This window comes from Mus caroli, unplaced genomic scaffold (genome assembly GCF_978045245.1).
Source record: "Mus caroli unplaced genomic scaffold, Mus_caroli_1 scaffold_13, whole genome shotgun sequence".
NCBI classification, from domain to species: domain Eukaryota; kingdom Metazoa; phylum Chordata; class Mammalia; order Rodentia; family Muridae; genus Mus; species Mus caroli.
Window position 1 is genome coordinate 2,344,187 of NW_028227268.1, and position 21,475 is coordinate 2,365,661.

At 45.4% G+C, this 21,475-nt stretch overlaps 1 protein-coding gene across 1 annotated transcript in view; it reads right to left on the minus strand.

Annotated features, from left to right (window-relative positions):
* Rptor (regulatory associated protein of MTOR complex 1) overlaps positions 1 to 21,475 on the minus strand; it is a 303,680-nt gene that overhangs the window by 233,010 nt on the left and 49,195 nt on the right. The window contains exon 2 of the mRNA XM_021175441.3: positions 5,774 to 5,876. Coding sequence (XP_021031100.1) covers positions 5,774 to 5,876 — 103 coding nt within the window. The remainder of the gene's footprint in view (positions 1 to 5,773; positions 5,877 to 21,475) is intronic.

Below are 21,475 nucleotides of genomic sequence, written 5' to 3' on the forward strand. Positions count from 1 at the left end.
CCATTCTGTGGACTGTTTTTAGTATTACCACTGTAGCATTTAATGTCAGCCATAAAACCAAACAGCCTCTCCCTGCTTTTCTGACAAGAGACGGGAGTCATTTCCAGAAGGCAAAACAGCATTTTGAAGGCAGAGGAATGAGGGAAAAGGTGGGAAAAGCAAGGGTTCCCCCAGAACTCACAATTCCTGGGAACCAGCCAACAATGCTTTTACTCCATGACACTCACAGCTCATGTCCCACCACCTGGGACAGGTGACAGGGCTGTGCCTTCTCACTCTCTCCTCAGAGGCACTGACTGGCATGATCTCCAGGCAGCCTTGGGATCCTCTCTGGCTCGTGCTCAGGTGGTGCAAACACAAGAAACGGCACACACGGGTCCTGGTATTCTTTAGGCCCCTGAACCACGTCTTTGAGATCTGAGCAGCCTCATCTCAGCACAGGTAGCTCTGTCTCCCCTTCCCACAGGCCACAGTCACACTCACAGCTTCCAGTAAAGCTCTAGGCTACGCTTCAACAACTCTCTAACATACTAAAGGTCTAATTTGTCAGAACACTATGAATTCTACCATCCGACATCTGCTAGACGTCAACTCTGAGCACACAGCCATCCCAGAGGCCAGCATGCTCAAATGAGGCACGTTTGTGGTATCTATCCCTCCTTCGGCCACACAGGTGGGCACAAGTGGACCTTGGCTCCCTGCTGTGTTGAGAGGAAAGGGGGTTGCTGTAGAAGGGCGAGTACCAGTTGATGCTATGATATAAATATGTCCCAAAAATTCCTATCTTGGAATATAAACTCCAAGCATGACAGTGCCAGGATGGGGAACAGGAAGAGACTAAGTAGCAAGTGCCTAAGACGGGGAATAGAGACTTTATTAAAAGGGCTGCAAGTTGGGTGGTGGTGGCACTCAGGAGGCAGAGCAGGCAGATCTCTCTCTGAGTTCAAGGCCAGCCTGGTCTACATAGCAAGTTCCAGGACAGCCAGAACTACACCAAGAAATAGTGACGGGGGGGGGGGGCATTAATTAAGGGGAGTGGGAGCTGGAAACAACTAGCTAGCCCCTTTTCCCTGTCCTACCAGGTGAGAGTGTTCAAGGCAACAGCCTGGAAGCAGAAACGAGACACACCATCTGCCACCATGTGGATCTTGAGTTTTACAATCTACAGAACTGGGAACTGTAAATTTCCGTTGTTTACTAATTACCTAGTATTAGTTATAGCAGCACAAAGTAGAAGTTTTAGGGTGTTGAGGCATGACAAAAAAAAAGCCCCTGTCCAGGTCTCTGCATGGAGCTGATCCCAGGGTCCCAGTCAGTGCCCTTGAGTCATGAGGTAGGTGGCACTATCAGCTCCTCTCAGGAAGACAGAGACTCAAAGCATCCCGGCAGGCAGAGTGAGCCTGGGGGAACAAAGCCGGGGTCTTAATGAAATCTTGGTTCTCTGACTGCTGAGACCAGACATGTAACACTAGTCTGTAGCCTACTACATGGTCACATGCATGACAGTCACCGGGTGGCAACCAGTCCTCGGGCGACTTGCTCAGATACTGCAACCTCACTAGTTGTCCTAGACAGGGTTTGCATTCCTGCACAAACATAATGACCAGAAACAAGTTGGGGAGGAAAGGGTTTATTCAGCTGACACTTCCACGTTGCTGCTCATCACCAAAGGAAGTCAGGACTGGAACTCAAACACGGCAGGAAGCAGGAGCTGACACTTGTTTCCCCTGGCTTGCTCAGCTTGCTTTACTTTCTTTTTTAAAAGACTGTTGCTGTCTTCAGACACACCAGAAGAGAGCACCAGATCCCATTACAGATGGTTGTGAGCCACCATGTGGTTGCTGGGATTTGAACTCAGGTCCTTTGGAAGAGCAGTCAATGCTCTTACCTGCCGAGTCATCTCGCCAGCCCCCCTCAGCTTGCTTTCTTATAGAACCCCAGACTACCAGCCCAGGGATGGCTCCACCCACAATGGGCTGGGCCCTCCCTGCCTGATCACTAATTGAGAAAATGTTTTACAGCTGGATCTCATGCCTTTCTCTGTGATAACTCCAGCCTGTGTCAAGTTGACACACAAACACATCACTATTAAGCCTCAACCCTTACTTTTTTTTTTTTTAAGATTTATTTATTTATATGTAAGTACACTGTAGCTATCTTCAGACACTTCAGAAGAGGGAGTCAGATCTCATTACCGATGGTTGTGAGCCACCAAGTGGTTGCTGGGATTTGAACTCCGGACCTTCGGAAGAGCAGTCGGGTGCTCTTACCCACTGAGCCATCTCACCAGCCCCAACCCTTACTTTCTTACTCATCTCCAAGATCCAAATAATTTTAAAAGTCCCACAGTCTTTGCAAATTCTTACATATTAAATTTTCAATCCCTTTAAAATAACCAATCTCTTTTGAAATTCAAAGTCTTTCTACAGTTCGACATCTCTTAACTATGGGCTCCACTAAAATATTTTTCTTACTTCAAGAGGGAAAAATATCAGGGAACAGTCACAGTCAAAAGCAAAATCAAACTCTAACTGTTCAATATCTGGGATTCACTCACAACCTTCTAGGCTTCTCCAAGCGCCTGGGTCACTCCTCCAGCTCTACCTTTTGTGGCACACACCTTGCCTTCTAGGCTCCAGCTGCCTGTGCCCCACTGCTGCTGCTGTTCTTGGTGGTCATCTCATGGTACTAGCATCTCCAAACCACAGCTGTCTTCTACAACTAGGCTTCACCAATCGCCTCTCATAGGCTCTCTTCATGGTGCTAAGTCCCAAATCCTTTGCATGACCCCTTCAGTCCTGGGCCATCAACTGCAACTGAAGCTGCACCTTCACCAATGACCTCTCCTGGCCTCTCACAGTGGCAAGCATCAGCTGCTCTTCATGACCCCTTTGTGCCTTCAAAACCAGCACCACCTGGGTGACTCTTACACATTACCGAGTCAAGCTGCAGCACAAGGTACAACCTTGGCTACCTCTGGAACATAACTTTTTCGTGCTCTCAGAAAACACTTCCCAGAAGATTTTACCTCAGTGATCTTCTTAATCACCGCTAATTTCTTAGCTCCAGCTAACCAGCACCAATAGTCCCAGTAATGCAAAGGTTTTGCTTTAGTAGTTCTAGTATCTTGTTAATCACAGCTGATTCTTCAGCCCCAGCTAACCAAAACCACAGAATCTTTACAATCAAAACAACAATGGCCCTGAAAAGAGTCTTTAATTTTACCTCTGAAATTTCACAAGCCAGGCCTCCATCGCTGGCAGTGTTTTCAACATTATCTTCCAAGCTCCTACAGAACATCCCGCAGAGCTCTTAACACCAAATGGATCTTCTAACCCAAAGCTCCAAAGTCCTCCTCAAAACATGGTCAGGTTGTCACAGAAATACCCTACTATGCTGGTACCAATTTCTGTCTTAGTGAGGGTTTTACTGTGTGAACAGACACCATGACCAAGGCAAATCTTATAAGGACAACATTTACTTGGGGCTGGCTTACAGGTTCAGAGATTCAGTCCATTATCATCAAGGTGGGAACATGGCAGCATCCAGGCAGGCATGGTGCAGGAGGAGCTGAGAGTTCTACATCTTCATCTGAAGGCTGCTAGCAGAATACTGGCTTCCAGGCAGCTATGATGAGGGTCTTAAAAGTTCACATCCACAGTGACACAATTATTCCAACAGGGCCACACCTTCTAATAGTGCCATCCTCTGGACAGAACATATACAAGCCATCACACTATTCAAGGTGCCTCACAACCTGTACAGTCTCTTGGCCAACCCTTGTTCATCTGACTACTGTAACCTGCTTCCTCTGTTTTCACACTCACGTTCCTCTCCACATTTCCAGAATTCTAATTCTGTTCCCTCCTTCTAGTCACTGTTCATGACAAGCACATGGTCTCTCAAGTCCCTAGTCTACATAGCCTTCTCCACCAAGACATGCCTTTCCATATCTCTAGTGGAGGTCAGACCCTCTCTGAAGATTTGAGAAGAACCCTATCTTATTTAAACTAACCTCCTGCAGCTGACTGGCTTAAACCCCAAGGCACTGGCTGACAACACTGGACTCCATGGTCCCCAAGCCCCTTTTCTTAAGAACAGAGCAACAAGTGCTAACAAGTCAAGTGTCAACTCAGGGCCAAACAGCACAACAAACGAAGGACAGGGAAAATGACATCCACACCACCTAACAGGGCTCGCTGAGCACTGCAAGAGAACAGCAGCTCTCCTCTGCAATCCTCCAGGCTCTGGGGACACTGGGAGCAGGGCTGACACCTCCAAATGTTGGGGGCTTGCCATCGGGAGCCTTGCTCAAGGCAGACATGCTGCAGAGGACAGGCAATCTCCCGGCTCCTCCTCTCAAGAGCAAGCTGTGATCTCATCTCAGAGAGACTTCTGTGGTAACCACACTGCGGAGTTCCAAGCCACTCACTGAGTCAGGAAAGTGTTCACTGCTCTGCTTGCAAATAATTGTTTTTTAATTTTTTTTCTCTCTTTTTCCAAATAAATTGTAGAATAATGGATACCAAGCATCAGCTAAAGCCAGTCATTCACACTGTTTTTCTTTATCCCATGTTACCACACCACAAGAGCCCAGACCAGGCCAACGTCTCAGTAAAATATCCAAACACAAAGTTTTCAATTTAGGAAAAGTGGATGTCCTTCTGAACTAATGGATTAGCCAGTCGTGGTGGTGCCCACCCATGACCCAACAACACTCAGAGGTGAAGGCAGGAGATCAAGCCTGGACTACATAAAAATATCAGTTTTCAAACAAAAATCCTTATAGAGACCAAGAGTGGAATGGGGTTGAGGGAGGGGACACACATCTTCAGCTGTAATGTAAATGTTCCTAAAGGAGATTGTGGCGACAGTGCTGCGTGTACCCTAAAAAATGCCAACACAGGAATTTCATCGCACACATGGTTCACTGCCCACCTCTCCCCGTTTACTAAAGACAATGTATATGACTGGCCTAGAACTTAACTACAGAGCCCAGAATTGCCTCAAAATAACAGAGATACGCCTGCCTCTGCCTCTCAAATGCTGGAATTAAAGGAGTGCCCCACCGCACAGCTCTAATTTTTTAAACTACACACAGTCTCCTTACTTGAAGTAGGTCTCCTGACTCCACCATGTACTCACAGGACCGCCTAGGGCAAGTTCCTCACTTGTATCTCATTTTCCTTGGCTTCAAAAACCAGGCAGGGACTAGTAAGATGGCTCAGCAGGCAAGCAAACACAGTTGCCACCCAGCCTGACGAGGACACACAGGTCAATACTCTGATCTCCACATGTGCGCTGCTGTGGCACTTCAGTGGGGATTAAATGGCCTAATTACCTGGGAACTGCGATAAGCCATCCTTAGTACACTGCAAGCATGAATATGGCTACCATCATCTATAACATATACCATAAGCTTTGCTTAAGATAGCACAATTTACCTTTTCTATAAATATTATATACAATGCAGCTACTATCATCTATAACATATACCATGAGCTTTGCTTAAGATATCACAATTTACCTTTTCTATAAATATTATTATATACAAACGAGTAATTCAATTTTTCAGAAGTGTTCATAGCTACCATTATATAGCATGTATAGATACAAGCCATACACTAACATATTTTAAATGAAGAATTACAGAAACCAATTGTTGTTATTTTATTAATTTTCCTTGAAAATGTTCTCTATTACAAAATAAAGATTAACTTATCTAAAACAACAGTTTACAGGACAGGTGCCCGTAGGAGGGGCTGGCACTTACCGATCCAGCATTCCAGCCGAGCACAGGGTGTGGTCTTCACCACATCTGGAGGATCCACACCCACATTCAGGCACAGGACCAAGGCCACACTCACTGTCTTCATCTGGAAGCACAACAGAAACAGTATTTCAACATGGACTCCAGACATATCCCAAGAACACTGGGCTCCTCCTGCACTGCCCTACCCAGTCAGTCACTCTTGTAGCACTGCTCCTATATCCCAAATTAGCCCACGTCTGAGGGCAGGGCAGAGGGTTAAAAGCATCGAATGCAGGAGCTTCCTTATCATGAATCTCCAGAAGCAGAATCAACTGATCAAAAGACTGCCTTCAAATGCTCAGCACACGTTTCTTCTCTGCATCCAACTGTGAGGGGCAAGAGACTTAGTTCTTGAGTGTAGCTGCATACTCTGGGACATACATACCATGTTAATTCAGATTCAGGCTACCCCTTGCTCACTGGTTTGTCTTTTTAACTACTTCTCACATTATCCACATTACACCACTTTACTACGTTTTTCTCCGCTTATGATTGCTGTCTGAGTACCTTCAGTGTTTTATTTGTCTGGTATTTTGTTTGTTTGTTTTTTGAGGCAGGATCTCTCTGTGTAGTTCTGGCTGTCCTAGAACTCACAGAGAATGACCTGACTTTGATTCTGAGAACTGGAATTAAAGGTATATACCTGGTATATACACCTGGTATGTTCTGCTTTCTGAAAGAGCAACATCACCTGATACACCTCCTCCCACCTTCCTTTTCCACTGACCCAACTTTAAGAAGCAGCTCCACCCAGCCAGCAAATCTTAGCACACATCCTTCAACGCTCACAGTGTGCAACTGCTGTTCATAGGTGCTAGGAACACCTTGAGAAGCCTAAGAGGTAAAGATCCTGCACCAAACACTGTACCTGCAATCCCACCACTACAGTAGGGCTGAGAATTTGAGCAAGGGCTACATAGGCTTGAAAAAATAAGTTGGTAAGAGAGGGACACATTCAGACAAAGTACCAGCCCTCCTCATCCTCCACGGTCCTTGGCAGCACCATCACCCTACACTCAACAGACCCCCCAACCCACTTTGCATCCTAGTTGAAATGTCTGTTAGGGTGTGCACTCCAAACCACCATCACTGGGCTCCATCCCACCCTGCACGTATACATAAGAACACATGGGCCTGGCAGTGGTGGAGCATGACTTTAATCCCAGCACATGGGAGGCAGAGGCAAGTGGATTTCTGAGTTCGAGGCCAGCCTGGTCTACAGAGTGAGTTCCAGGACAGCCAGGGCTACACAAAGAAACCCGGTCTCGAAAAACCAAAAAAAAAAAAAAAAAAAAAAAAAAACCAACAACAACAACAACAAAAAAAAAAAAACCACATGAGCCAACCTGCCTGGATGCAGGCTGCATATCAGAGCATTGCTTCACACAAGTCAAAGCTCAGCTCTTCAAGGGGCAGAGCCACACTGTCACCTGACATCCTCCACCTCCAAGCCTTGGTCCTCTCTACCTGGAGCACCCCAATTCCTGCTGGGAACACACCATTTCCAGTCTAGCCTACTCTCTTACCTTGGTCCTTAGGTCTCAGCTCCTCCCTGCTGTGCAGACTGGCACAGACCAGGTAAGTAGATGAGCACAGATCATCCTAGCATTAAATTTTATCTCACATTTAACCTGTTAGTTTATGATATTATTTTGACAAATGACACTAGATGAGAATTTTTCCCCCTCAAAAAACAGTCACTTGTTCAATTCCATCCAATACTCTCCTTGACCTCACTCATCTCCAGACCCCTTAAGTAGCAAAGTCTGCCAGGAGGTAAATGATCCAGTGGCCAGCACAGCACACTCCTCAGGGGCCCAGCTCAGGTACCTTATCTTCATCCTGTAGTGAGTCGTTTGCTTACTGCTGTGACGAAACAGTTGCCACCGGCCATTTAAGGAAGGCTTGCTTATTCTGGGTCACAGCTTGGGAGTGCAGGCCACCCTGCCAGCAGAAGCATGGAGCAGCATCCATCAGAGCGCACAGAGAAATGCAGCCCAGCGCCCAGCTTCCTCTCCCTCTATTCAGTCTAGGAAACCAGCCCAGGGAATTGTGCTGCCCACAAAGGATATGTCCTCACTCCTCAGTTAAACATTTTAGGAAACATCTTCATAGACATACCCTACACAGGTGCATTTCCATGGTGATTCTAAATCCATTTAAGTTGATCATGAAGATTAACCATTGCACCCTGCATAATAACCAAAGACCAGGTTTTCTTCAAATAATGTTACATAGCTATTTAATCCTCACCTGTTTTTCAAACGAATCACTCATTCACTTTTTTTATGTGTATAGGTGTTGTGCCTGCGTGTATGTATTGAACTACCTGTGTGCAACGGCCAAGGAGGCAGAGAGGGACTAGATCCCCTAACCCTGGAGTTACAGGCAGTCGTTAACCACCACGTAAGTGCTGGGACTCCAACCTGAATCCTCTGAACCCAGCAGCCAATGCTTTAATCACCAGTCCACCTCCAGCTCCTTAGTCACTTTTTAAATTCCACTGGACTGCATTAATATTCCAATCAAATTTAACAAGAAGCAACATTTTTACATCCGTTCCTTTCACAGACAGAGCACAGTATCTCTCTGTATGGCCAAGTCTCCTTTGACCTCTGTCAGTGACATACAAAGTGAAGAAGACTATGGCCTCCTTCCCCAGGAAGGCCCAAAATGTCAAGATCATGCCTGTATTCTTCATGAACATCTGGAGGACACACTCACTGCCTGTGACAATTTTATCTGACCACTTGCTCCTGTGTGTGTTTGCGTGTGTTGGGGAGGAGGTCACTTTGCTAAATCTGTAGCTACATGGTTCTCCTACATGGTTCTCACATGCTGGTTCTCCTGTGAGTGTGCAAACACCCTATCACACTGCCTGTGCTTCATCCTCTCTCAGAGACTACGCCTCCTGTCTCTATATCAAGTCCTACTGTGCTGTGTGAAACTTCTAAAATGACAGTCCTAAAGCAGCACAAAAGGATGGCAGTGACCTCTTCCAGAGACAGCCATGCATTTCTGGAGAGTCTGTTGTTCAGCACAGAGTTTAGAAGTCTACAGGAAAGCCAGGCATGGTGGCGCACTCCTTTAATCCCAGCACTGGAGGCGGGCAGAGGCAGGCGGATTTCTGAGTTCGAGGCCAGCCTGGTCTACAGAGTGAGTTCCAGGACAGCCAGGGCTACACAGAGAAACCCTGTCTTGAAAAACCAAAAAAGGGGCTGGTGAGATGGCTCAGTGGGTAAGAGCACCCGACTGCTCTTCCGAAGGTCCAGAGTTCAACTCCCAGCAACCACATGGTGGCTCACAACCATCCGCAACGAGATCTGGCGCCCTCTTCTGGAATGTCTGAAGACAGCTACAGTGTACTTACATATAATAAATAAATAAATCTTTAAAAAAAAAAAAAAAGAAAAACCAAAAAAAAAGAAGGAGGAGGAGGAGCAGGAGCAGGAGGAGGAGGAGGAAGAAGAAGAAGAAGAAGAAGAAGGAGGAGGAGGAGGAGGAGGAGGAGGAGGAGGAGGAGGTGGTCTACAGGAAAAGGGTGTTTTCATCTTTCTTGTCTCCCTGCATGCCTACCTCCAAAAGCATCTTCCACAGGACTGTCCAGAATCATCTCGCTGTAAACATGAAAACAAGCTCTTTACCCTTTGTGAGAGGGAAAGATGAAAATCAATCAACTGCATTTTCTAGTTAGACTCCCAATCTGTAAGTGACCACAGAGCCAATCAATTAATTTTTTGCAGGCTCAGCCTGAAGGCTGTCTAAAATGAGAGGTTTCATGCAAACATCTCTGTCATCTTGCTTGAGAGAGTTTTAAGTCTCTTCTGCTGGTATAACATAGAACCCAGAAAATCTCCATAAACTCTGGAACAAGATCTTAGATCAAGCTCCAAGTCACTTCCTGCAGAAACGCGGCTTTGCTCAGTCATCTCTGCCTTCTCTCTCCAGACACAGAAATCCATACAGTTTAGGCCTCAAATATAAAGAGTGATTCCCTGTCTCAATACTCCTTACTTAAAACCACCTGCAGTCAGAGAACAGTGCATGGAAATTCCAGATATAAACAGCCTGCAAGCTCTAACTGCACTGTCTGGGAATTCTGCATCCTGTGCTTGGGGTTCATATCCCCCATTAAGAGCCCTGCCTGATGTGAGGATGCCGGTGTGCAAGCAATGCTTGTCCATTTAATAATGTTCCAAAGCACAGGAAGAGCAAACTACCAACCAGACAGACGAGGAAAGCCAAAGAACAGCCCTCCCTTCCAAGGCTGAGGACTGGTGAGGTGACTCAACTGGTAAGGGTGCCTGCCAACCCAGGGACCTGCGTTTGCTCCCCAGGGCCCACATGCTGAAAGAAGAGTGCCACCTCTGTCTAGCTAACCTCTACACTTGTGGCATGGCACGCACATCCACACTCACACACAGGAAGGGGTGGGTGCTGTGGAGGAGAGGCGGCCTTTACAACAGGACTGCTCCACTGTTCTGTTACTTCACTGTCACTACGCTCCGAGTGCCTCCTTTACAAAGGCATCCATAACGGGTACTCATAAGTAAGAGAGCGGTGCATCAAGGGCTCAGTGCTGTCTAAGCTGCTGGCAGCCACTGTGGTCTCAGAACATCGATGCAGCATTCAATCTGACTTATTTATTTATTGCAGTTCTTAGTAAATATGTTCTGAGTTAATTATAAAAAGAAAAGAAAAGAACTCAAGAGCTAGCGGACAGCTCAATCGGTAAAGCATTTACTGGACAAGCACAGGGCCCTGAATTCATACCCTACTACCACAGAGAAGTCAGGCGAGCAGTTCCTGCCTATAACCCCAGCCCTGGGAAGGCCGAGGCAGGATTCCACAGTCCTCTGGCATCTTGTATAGCCAAATTGAGGGACTCCCTGTCTAATATTCATGTCTGCCCCCCACCCCCCCACACACACATGGTCTTATGATGTGAGCCCCTCAGACAAAAGCACTTATGAAAACACAACATTCCCTCTTCAATCCTGTAACAACACCCAGCAGACTTGTCAACAGTGCACCTCCTGGACTCCCTGACCGTCACTCAAGACTCGGTTTCTTCTCTCCTGTCCTAGAACTGAGCAGCAGTAGTAAGACTTGGCCTGGGCAGAAAATGTTAACAAAGACACACAAGGTACTAATATCCAGCAAATTTGCTTAGATTACTCATACCTAACCAACACTCTGAATTATGTTTTGTTTTTGTTTTGTTTTGTTTTGTTTTGTTTTGTTTTTTTGGTTTTTCGAGACAGGGTTTCTCTGTGTACCCCCGGCTGTGCTGGAACTCACTTTGTAGACCAGGCTGGCCTCGAACTCAGAAATCCGCCTGCCTCTGCCTCCCAAGTGCTGGGATTAAAGGCGTGCGCCACCACGCCCGGCTGAATTATGTTTTTTTATTTAAAAAAAAAAAAACTCAAATACACTAACACACAAACTAAAAAAATGGACTTTAGTCTAATGCCAAGCTACTGATTTAGAATCAGAAAAACAGATTATTACAAAATATTCTTAAGCCAATCAAGTATATCTTAGTCTATAAATTTTAACCATGTTGGCATAAACTATATAGACTCTCATGTTTAACTATACCTAAAATGTCGTTTGGGTATTTTATTTCATTTATATGGCAACCTTATTCTTAAAAAAACAAACTAGATTAATAATTTTTAGTAATACAATTATAGAAATGTTTTAACCGTCAATAAGACAAAAAGACCACCAACAGATTGGGAAAGGATCTTTACCTATCCTAAATCAGATAGGGGACTAATATCCAATATATATAAGGAACTCAAGAAGGTGGACTCCAGAAAATCAAATAACCCCGTTAAAAAATAGGGCTCAGAACTGAACAAAGAATTCTCACCTGAGGAATACCAAATGGCAGAGAAGCACCTGAAAAAATGTTCAACATCCTTAATCATCAGGGAAATGAAAATCAAAACAACCCTGAGATTCCACCTCACACCAGTCAGAATGGCTAAGATCAAAAATTCAGGTGACAGCAGATGCTGGTGAGGATGTGGAGAAAGAGGAACACTCCTTCATTGTTGGTGGGATTGCAAGCTGGTACAACCACTCTGGAAATCAGTTTGGCGGTTCCTCAGAAAATTGGACATAATACTACCAGAGGATCCAGCAATACCTCTCCTGGGCATATATCCAGAAGATGTTCCAACCGGTAAGAAGGACACATGCTCCACTATGTTCATAGCAGCCTTATTTACAATAGCCAGAAGCTGGAAAGAACCCAGATGCCCCTCAACAGAGGAATGGATACAGAAAATGTGGTACATTTACACAATGGAGTACTACTCAGCTATTAAAAGGAATGAATTTATGAAATTCCTAGGCAAATGGATGGATCTGGAGGGCATCATTCTGAGTGAGGTAACATATTCACAAAGGAACTCACACAATATAAACTCACTGATAAGTGGATATTAGCCCAAAAATTTAGGATACCCAAGATATAAGATACAATTTGTTAAACGCATGAAACTCAAGAAGAACGAAGACCAAAGTGTGGACACTGTGCCCCTTCTTGGAATTGGGAACAAAACACCCATGGAAAGAGTTACAGAGATAAAGTTTGGAGCTGTGAAGAAAGGATGGACCATCTAAAGACTGCCATATCCAGGGATCCATCCCATAATCAGCTTCCAAATGCTGACACCATTGCATACACTAGCAAGATTTTGCTGAAAGGACCCAGATATAGCTGTCTCTTGTGAGACAATGTCGGGGCCTAGCAAACACAGAAGTAGATGCTCACAGTCAGCTATTGGATGTATCACAGGGCCCCCAATGGAGGAGCTAGAGAAAGTACCCAAGGAGCTAAAGGGAACTGCAACCCCATAGGTGGATCATTATTATGAACTAACCAGTACCCCAGAGCTCTTGTCTCTAGCTGCATTTGTATCAAAAGATGGCCTAGTAGGCCATCACTGGAAAGAGAGGCCCATTGGACTTGCCAACTTTATATGCCCCAGTACAGGGGAATGCCAGGGCCAAGGGGGGGGGGGGATTGGGGGGGGAGTGTATTGGGGACTTTTTGGATAGCATTGGAAATGTAACTGAGGAAATTACCTAATTAAAAAAAAAATAAATAAATAATAAAAAAAGAAATGTTTTAATAAGGGCTATCAAATTTAATGTACCAAAACTGCAAAAATATTGCATAAAATAACCACTGTGGACATTAAAACACTTCTTCTGGATAGAATATAACAAAAGATGGCACAGTTATGTTTCCAGGGACTAATTTCGAATTTGAAAAGAATGTCACTTGAAATTCAGGAAAAATGATTCAAGCCTGCAATCTCAGCACTTGAGATGCTGAGGCAGGAGGACAGCCTTAAATTCAAGTCCAGCTTAGAGTATGTAGTGAATTCCAGAACAACTTAGACTACATGAAACTCTAGCTCAAAGAAGAAAAAGAATATCATTCAAGAAACTGTATAAACCAGGTGTGTTAAGTGCATGGCTTTCATCCCAGCACTCAGGAGGCAGAGACAGGAGGATCTCTGCAAGTTCAAGGGCAGCCTGGTCTACAGAGTGAGTTCCAGGACAGCCACAACTAGAGAAAGACCTTGTCATCCCCCACCCCCAAAATCAAAAAGAGGGAGGGCGAACACTGTAAGATGTTCAGTAGCTACCCGAGTCTGCAGCAGTCATCCCATCCATCAGCTTCCGCCTGTCCAGAACAGTGAGAGGAGGGTCAGCAAGCTCTTGGTGCCCAGGCCCTAAAGTGCTGCTCAGGACCTGTCTCTCTAGCCATCCTGGAGGTGCCCTTGGGATTGGATCCCAATCAAAAGCTTTGAGGAAACTTTAGATTCTAGCTGTAGAAAATGGGAGGTGCTGGATATGTTCTAAAATTCAAATTTTTTTAAAAATCAGAAATTTTGTCCCTGCCCCGTATCTTATGACACAGCAAGCGCACATGAACATGTGTTTGAGAGAGCACTAATGGTCACACAGTGAAATCTCCACTGAATAAGTGACTTCAGCACAGACTTGCCCCCAAACAAAGACCTGTGTTCACTGAGCACCACCATGGTGGCCGAAGCATACTGATGTCTGTTGCCATTCAAAGGATGCAGACAATACTGCAAAGGGTTTTGTCAATGTCTTCCTTCTTAGCTGACTGACAAAGCCACCTATTGTTTGGAAGGCATGGCTGATCCAGCATCTCTGCCACGTTTGAATGAAACATCACAGGCTACCATGCCTAACATCTAGATGACAGCTGTGCAGATAAGAAACCAGGAGTAACCAAAGCTACCTGACCTGTGTGACCTGTGTGGTCCAGGCATGAGTGGTGCTTTCGCATAAACAGCTTAGCGTATGAAGTGAAGCAGAAAGCCAGCCTGAGGGTCAACACTGATGTCACAGAACATTGTTCACCCACTTGTCTGAGGACAGAACCACCCACTCCCAAGAGTCCTCATTAGGATTCAGAACTTCAGGAAAACCTGAGCTGAGCTGAGGCTACACAGGTGCATAATTTATAAAGACAGTCAGAAACCAGAACACACAGCAAAGAGAGGAGAAGGAAGAGGGGAAGGAGAAACCAGTGTCCCCAACTCCATCCAAGGACAGCCGAAGGCAAGCAACAAGGCCAGAAAGAAACGCATCTAACTGAGCTTCCTCTCTAGCAGCAGCTGGGGAGAGCCCTGCTTTTTCCATAGTCTTCCATTCCTTCAGTGGGAACTGGAGACAAAGGGAAGGATTTACAAGTTTGGTTTGATACTCAGAGCCAGAATTCTAACTTAACTTTAAATGTGTTTTTTTTTTTTTTATTCTTTTCATATTACACTGACTTTAAAGCTACTTCCACTGCTGTAAAACAGTCTACTAGAAAGCAAAAGGCAAAAAGGAAAATTGCAACATCAAAGTTAGCCAGTGGCAAGCTCTGCACATCCTCAAAGGGACACCTGGGCTTTTCCTAAGAACACCACCCAGGGGACTACTGACTGAGTTTGCTTCCAACATAAGAAACCTTAAGATATTTGTTTTGTTTTGTTTTGGTTTGGTTTTTGGTTTTTTTTTTTTTTTTGGTTTTTTCGAGACAGGGTTTCTCTGTATAGCCCTGGCTGTCCTGGAACTCACTTTGTAGACCAGGCTGGCCTCGAACTCAGAAATCCGCCTGCCTCTGCCTCCCGAGTGCTGGGATTAAAGGCGTGCGCTACCACACCCGGCTAAGATATTCGTTTTCTAAGGATTAAGATAAAGAACTATATACAAAATATTTTTAAAATGTAGCTCAGTTTATGAGAGAGAGAGAGAGAGAGAGAGAGAGAGAGAGAGAGAGAGAGAGAGAGAAAGTGGATGAGCCCCTTTTCCTTCTTTGTGTCTGGCCCTTCAGGAAATCTGCTGTCAAATTTCCAACTCTAAGTACATGTTACTTCGAAAAGGGGATTTAAAAAAAAATAATTTTACCACAGTAACCAAAGGCTTTCTTCACAAGTGTCCATATATGCACATACAATTTTTACTACTAGGAAAACACAGAAAATAATTTGTTTGGCTGAAGCCTGGATTAGTATATGCTATGCCTTTAGTGGTGGGGCCCTCTCCTGAGAATGTCGGCCCTGTGACCACGTAAGCAAAACTGTCTTTCATAAGGAGAGCCCCCATCAAAACAGGGATTGGTTCCAAGTTTACTCAGGTTACTTTTTCTGATACAATGCTTATCCACAGCTTTACTACTAATAAATTCAAATTAGCAAATTTACTACTAATAAATTCAAATTAGCAACACTATCCTCAGAGTCAGTCATTTACCCAGGACATGTTTCCCTCTCCCCATTATAATCCAGTGGTATGTCATCCATGGTACACACTCAGAAAAACAATTTAGATCTCAGGTGGCCAAGGAGGCTGTTTCCATAGCAGCATCCTGATTGGGCCAACAGAACTTAGAAGGGGACTCCAAGGTCTCAGTATCCACCGACTGCAAGAAAGGGGGCTTGCATATTATGGCAGGATGGGTGCTTTTAGAAGACAATAACCAGCACCAGAGAGCAACCAAGAATGAAGTAGAGTGCAGCTTCAGCCAGCACACTGTTCTGTGGGGTGCATCTTGAAAATGATGGCCATACTTTTGGTTTTGACCAAGTAAAATTAGCAAGCCAAAGCCAAAGGGAAGGAGGGGGCAAATGGAGGAGAGAGGGGGAAGAGAGAGGAGAGCAGAACATCAAATCATGTGCTAAAAACCAACAGGAATCAACTCTCATAGCCTCAGAGGCAGCCATCGGGGAGTTCCCCATAAAGAGAGTCCCAGACAGAGCAGTGTGTCTCCTCCGGTAACGCTTCCAAGAATAAAAATCAAATAATAGATAGGGGTGACATCATCAAATTGGGTACTAAGGGTATCCATCAGAAACCAAATGGGAACTCTAGGCAAGGAGGTGCAGTTCCTGGTGACACTTCCTCTCCATGACTGAGCTTCCATAGTTGACTATCTCATATGTGAGTGGGGCCCTTCCCTCCCAATATGGGTCAGGAATCAAGTTTTGAATTCATGCCACCAGGACCCGAGGAGTCAGTATTCAATGGCTTTCCAAGAGCCAACTTCTAAGACTTTTCCTAAGGCCTGAGAAGCCAGTCCTTTCTATATAGCCTCCTAGGGGTAGATTTTTGCCACCAACATAAAACCACTGGCTTAGTGAATCTCAGTAAAACATTGTCAGAACACCACCCCATGCCTGAGTTACTCAAAGGAAATTCCAAGTGAGAAACAACAACAGTGTAGAGCCAAGGGTGGGAAGGATTATAAACAGGAAATAGAAAGCAGCAACAGTTCAATTTCCTTCAAAGTCCTAGAGATAAAGCTGACAGCACACATGAATATCCTTTGGGGATTATGGACTGCTAAACCAAACATAGCAAACCATGGCACACGATCAGGTCTGTGGCCCAAAATTAAACAAACACAGCTCCCTCAGTCAAGATTGGGACACGTGAGCACCAAGGCACTTCCACAGCCTCCTCTTTCCTGTGCATTTCTTCTTAAAGTCTTACCAGTCTAAGAGCTAGTCCCAAAGCTAGTATCAAAGTGACCATGTAGTACACAAATTGAAAGGCTGTATTTCATCCTCACCTCAGTGCCTCATCTGAATGCAGCCATGCCTCACTTACAAACAGAGCTAGCAAGGACAACCAAGCATAGAGCCTAACATTCCAGAAGGAGCCACAAAAATAATTCATAAAGAAGTTTCCTACCAGGCATGATAGTACACACTTGCAATCCCAGCACCTAGAGGCTGAGACAGGAAGAAGATTGCTATGCCAATGCCAAAGTATATAACAAGACCCTGGCTTTGGGAGAAAAAAAGAAATCAAGCTTCCCTATACAGTAAAATATTTTAGAAAAATTCAGTGTCTCAAAATCATCTCGAGCTGTGTGTATCCATGGGAATGCAGAAGGCTTGTGAGTGTGTAAGTGTGCGCTCATGTGCATGGGTGCACGGGAACATGCGTTCATGTGCCCAGATGAATGTACACACATGCATTTAGAGGCCAGAGGATAACCAGGGGTGCTGGCACTCAGAACAATGTCTTTCCTTGACCTACAGCTCACCAATTAGGCTAGGATGGCTCGCAGCAAGCCCCAGAGATCTGCGGTCTCTGCCTACCCAGTGCTAGGATTCTAATATAAACACACATTGCTACATTCAATTTTGTACATGGATGCTAGAATCAAACTCAGGTCTCCCCCGCCCTGAATCTAGAGAGATCCAGATTGGTTATCTGCCTTCAAACCTTCAAACAAAAAACAAATCTCAGTAGCGCTATTCTTCAGGAACATTTCAACACAAACAACAAGGCAGGGTATGTGAAACACTCAAGACTAGCTGCAGGTCCTTTTCAGGGTGGCCGATGCTGTTCCCACAGAGCAGCACACATATGCCTTGTTCAGACCATAACCTGCCTTCTGAGTACAGTCTGAGGTGGACACCTCTTCTTCAGCTCTGGCATATCCCCCAGTCTGTGCCTGTCTTTGGATCTCACTGTTTGAGACCCTTGCTGACAGGAGGGTTTGAACTTTTCAGGAAGGAGGTGATGGAGCCACAACCCATTACAGTAGTGTCTTTGGGTAAAGCCTCCAAAACAAAGGACAGAGCTGACAATTCTTCCACAGCTCGGGGTAGGAAGTCCTTCAGTGCAGCCTTCCCAAGTGCAGAGGAAGACATGTCACCTCATCCAGGTCATATGTCTCAACACTACTTCAAAATGTACCTCAAAGTCACATTAGCTCTTTCTCATTTAAAAAAACAAAACAAAACTTTTTGTAGTGCTACACAATTTTCATCTCAGCACTCGGGAAACAGAGGCAGGAGGATCTCTTTGAGTTTAAGGACAGCCTGTGATACACAGGGGGCAAATGCCTAAGAGCACATGTGGAGGTCAGTTCTTCCCACCTTTACATGTTCCAGGTACTGAACTAAAGTCTCGTAAGAGGTCTTTACCCACTTTATTATTTATGGGCCTATTTATTGTTTAACTGACACACAAAGAAAAACTACACATGCTGAGGCGCTGCACACACTATCGTCCCCGGAACCTCTTATTGGCAGCCATGGTCACCCCCTATGTTCCTTTCCCCTCTCTCTCTTTCTCTCTCTCTCTCTCTCTCTCTCTCTCTCTCTCTCTCTCTCTCTCTCTCTCTCTCTCTCTCTCTTTCTTCCTTAGACAGAGTTTCTCTGTGTGGCCCTGGCTACCCTGGGTCTGTAGACCAGGCTGGCCTTGAGCTCGCCTTCCTCTGCCTCCTGAGCGCTGGGGTTAAAAGTGTGTGCCTCCTCTCTCCAGTTCCCATTGTGCACTTCACTGTGGCTGATGGTGAACCCCTGGGCCACTTCTCTTTCTGGCTGTTTGCACACAAAGTTCCATAGGCAACAGAAAACTTTGATGCTCTGAGCACTGAATGTAAAGAACCTGGCTATAACAGTTCCTCTTTTCACAGGATTATCCCAGGATTCCTGTGACAGGGAGGTGACTTCACACACAGTAATGATGGCAGTGGTGGCAAGTCCATCTACAGAGAGAAATCTAAGAATGAAACCTTCATCCTGAAGTGTACAGAGCCTGGGATCTAGTCCATGACAGACACTGGACAGAACACCAATAGTTTAACATGCAGTTTTCATCTGCATGTTAAAAGTAGGGGGATGGCACTGTGGTCTCTGGGAAGATGAAGGGCATTGTAAATAGCATAGAACCCTACAAGACCACCGTTGCTGACTGTGAACAACTCTAATGCTTGTGACTTGCAACTTGGGAAATTATGGCATCATTTGATGCTGCCTGATGCTGTTGTCCATTCCCTGCAAGAAGCTGAGGATTACAAAAGATGCTAAGTGCCAAGCTGTTCGCAATCTTTAACTGGAGCACTGAGCCTCCAACATGAGCATTGAGAGCCACTGAAGAACTGAGAGTCTCCAGCCACTAAAGCTTAAGCAACAGGTCCCTAGCTCCAGGGGCTTGAGCTGTAACCCACTGGGCCTTCGAATCCAGCTGTAGATTGTAGGGCACTTGGGGACCTGGGACTGCTGCCGATGAAAGAGCTCACCTACACTCATGATTTCTACCTGGGTCCAACAAACGGAATCCATGGGGCTGACTACTAGGGAACACCTGTGTTAACTGCCCATGGCTCTTTAGTTTCCCCTGTGGGTCCTAAGAAAACCACTACAAACAAACCCTGCATATTCCAGACAAGAAAAATACTCTGGATCTCCTACCAGAAATGCCCAAAGTCCCATGATGCCCCAAGAAAGGTTCAGAACGTACCGGGCCTGATAGAACTGAAGAACAATCAGCAAGGAAAAGTGGCCTTTGCGTATAGACAGAGTGCACAGGCGTGTGCATGCATGCATGAGTACTCACACACACTTCTTTCCTATTTCAACTCCTGTAGTGCATTACGTGGTTGACAAGCAATTTTCATATGAGCTGCAATTAAAAGTTCAGAAAAGCACTGACGCTTCACTTTCTCTATAGTAATGTGCAGGCTTTGGGGCAAAATCAAATCACTGCTAAGGTGTGGATGTTGACTGTCCCTCATGGGGACGTGTCGAAGGCTGGTATGGGGTACTATGATTCTATAGAACCTGCTGTCACTGGGGATGTCTTTCCTCCTTCTGACACAGTGGATGCTGAACGCCCTGCCATTGTCATGTTAATTGAGGTTCAAGGCAACAGGACCACTCAACCTTGACTGGACTCTGAAGTGTGACCCTGAAACTATTTCTCTGGATATTTCATTAGTGACACAAGGCTGACTGACACAGTCACAAAGACAAGCTACAATCATAATGGCTTCCGTCGCCTCAGCACTAAGCTGTGCAAAGAACACTCTGGCAGCTGAGCACTGGCTCTGCAGACGGCAACTCTGGTAGGACACTGCCTCTCCTGTTGTAGTGAGAAAAACTGGCAAACCAGGATTCTCTGCATAACCACCTAGAATAAGTACCTCCAGACTATGCCTATTTAAAGGAAACTGGGCGTAGAGAAACAAGACAAATGGCGTCACCAGCAAACTATCTGCAAAACGAGGCAGGCTACTCTACAACAGAGCTTGCCTGGAACCTTCACCAGGAGAGCAAAGGACTTAAAATACAGCGCGCGTGTGTGTGCGTGTGTGTGTGTGTGTGTGTGTGTGTGTGTGTGTGTGTGTGTAGGGGGAGGGGAGATTACATAGGAATTGAGCTGGTTCTCGTCTTCCACCATGTGGGGGTCTTGGTGAAATAATTCCGGGCATCAGGCCTGGTAACAAGCACATTTACCTTCTGAGCCATCTCATCACCAACACACACACAGTTTTTTGATTTAGGGAAAAAAATGAAAAATACATCAAATTAAGGAATTTTTGCTTACAACAAAACAAAATAAAGCATCACTTAGGAGGCAGAAGCAGCAGGATCTCTGTAAGTTCGAGGCCAGCCCAGTCTACAGAGTGAGCCAGGGCTACACAGAGAAACCCTGTCTGGAAAAATAAAACAAAATGATGATGATGATGATGACGACGACAACAACGACCATGACGGTGATGTATAAGCCACACTCTCAGCACAGGCAGGATGTGTGAACAGAGCACAGACGTATGTTCAGGTGCTAGGTGTAACCCTGACATCAGGCCAGAACACACCCTCCCTTTCAGGAGCTGCATGGAGATGTGTGAAAGAAGTGGGGTGTTGACTGCTCACTTCTCAAATACTTCAAAACACAAGCAAAAGAGCAAGCAGGACACAATATAAGAACAGTGGTGGGCTCTGGGGGAAGTAGTACAGTTTACTGCTCCCAGCTTTGAATTCTACTTGGCCGAAAATCTTTCAGAATGAAGGCTGGGGATGGGAAGCCCTCTACCTTGGCACAAACAAAATTAATCACAAAAATCCAAGAAAAACTGCAACCTATTGCCTCTAGTTCCAGGTAAGAAAAAGTATATTTGTTTCCACAAAGTCCTAAAACTGTTGCACTCAGCAGACCTCATAGCAGCAGGGAAGCCTCCTGGAGCTGGAGCTCCAGGTCAGCACTGCCTCCTGCCACTTCTGATAAAGTGTCCGCCAGCACAGTGCTGCCCTCAGCTAGGAAACTTTTGAGCCTTGTGCCCTCACTTTCAAGAAAGGAACTCTAGCAAACTAATGG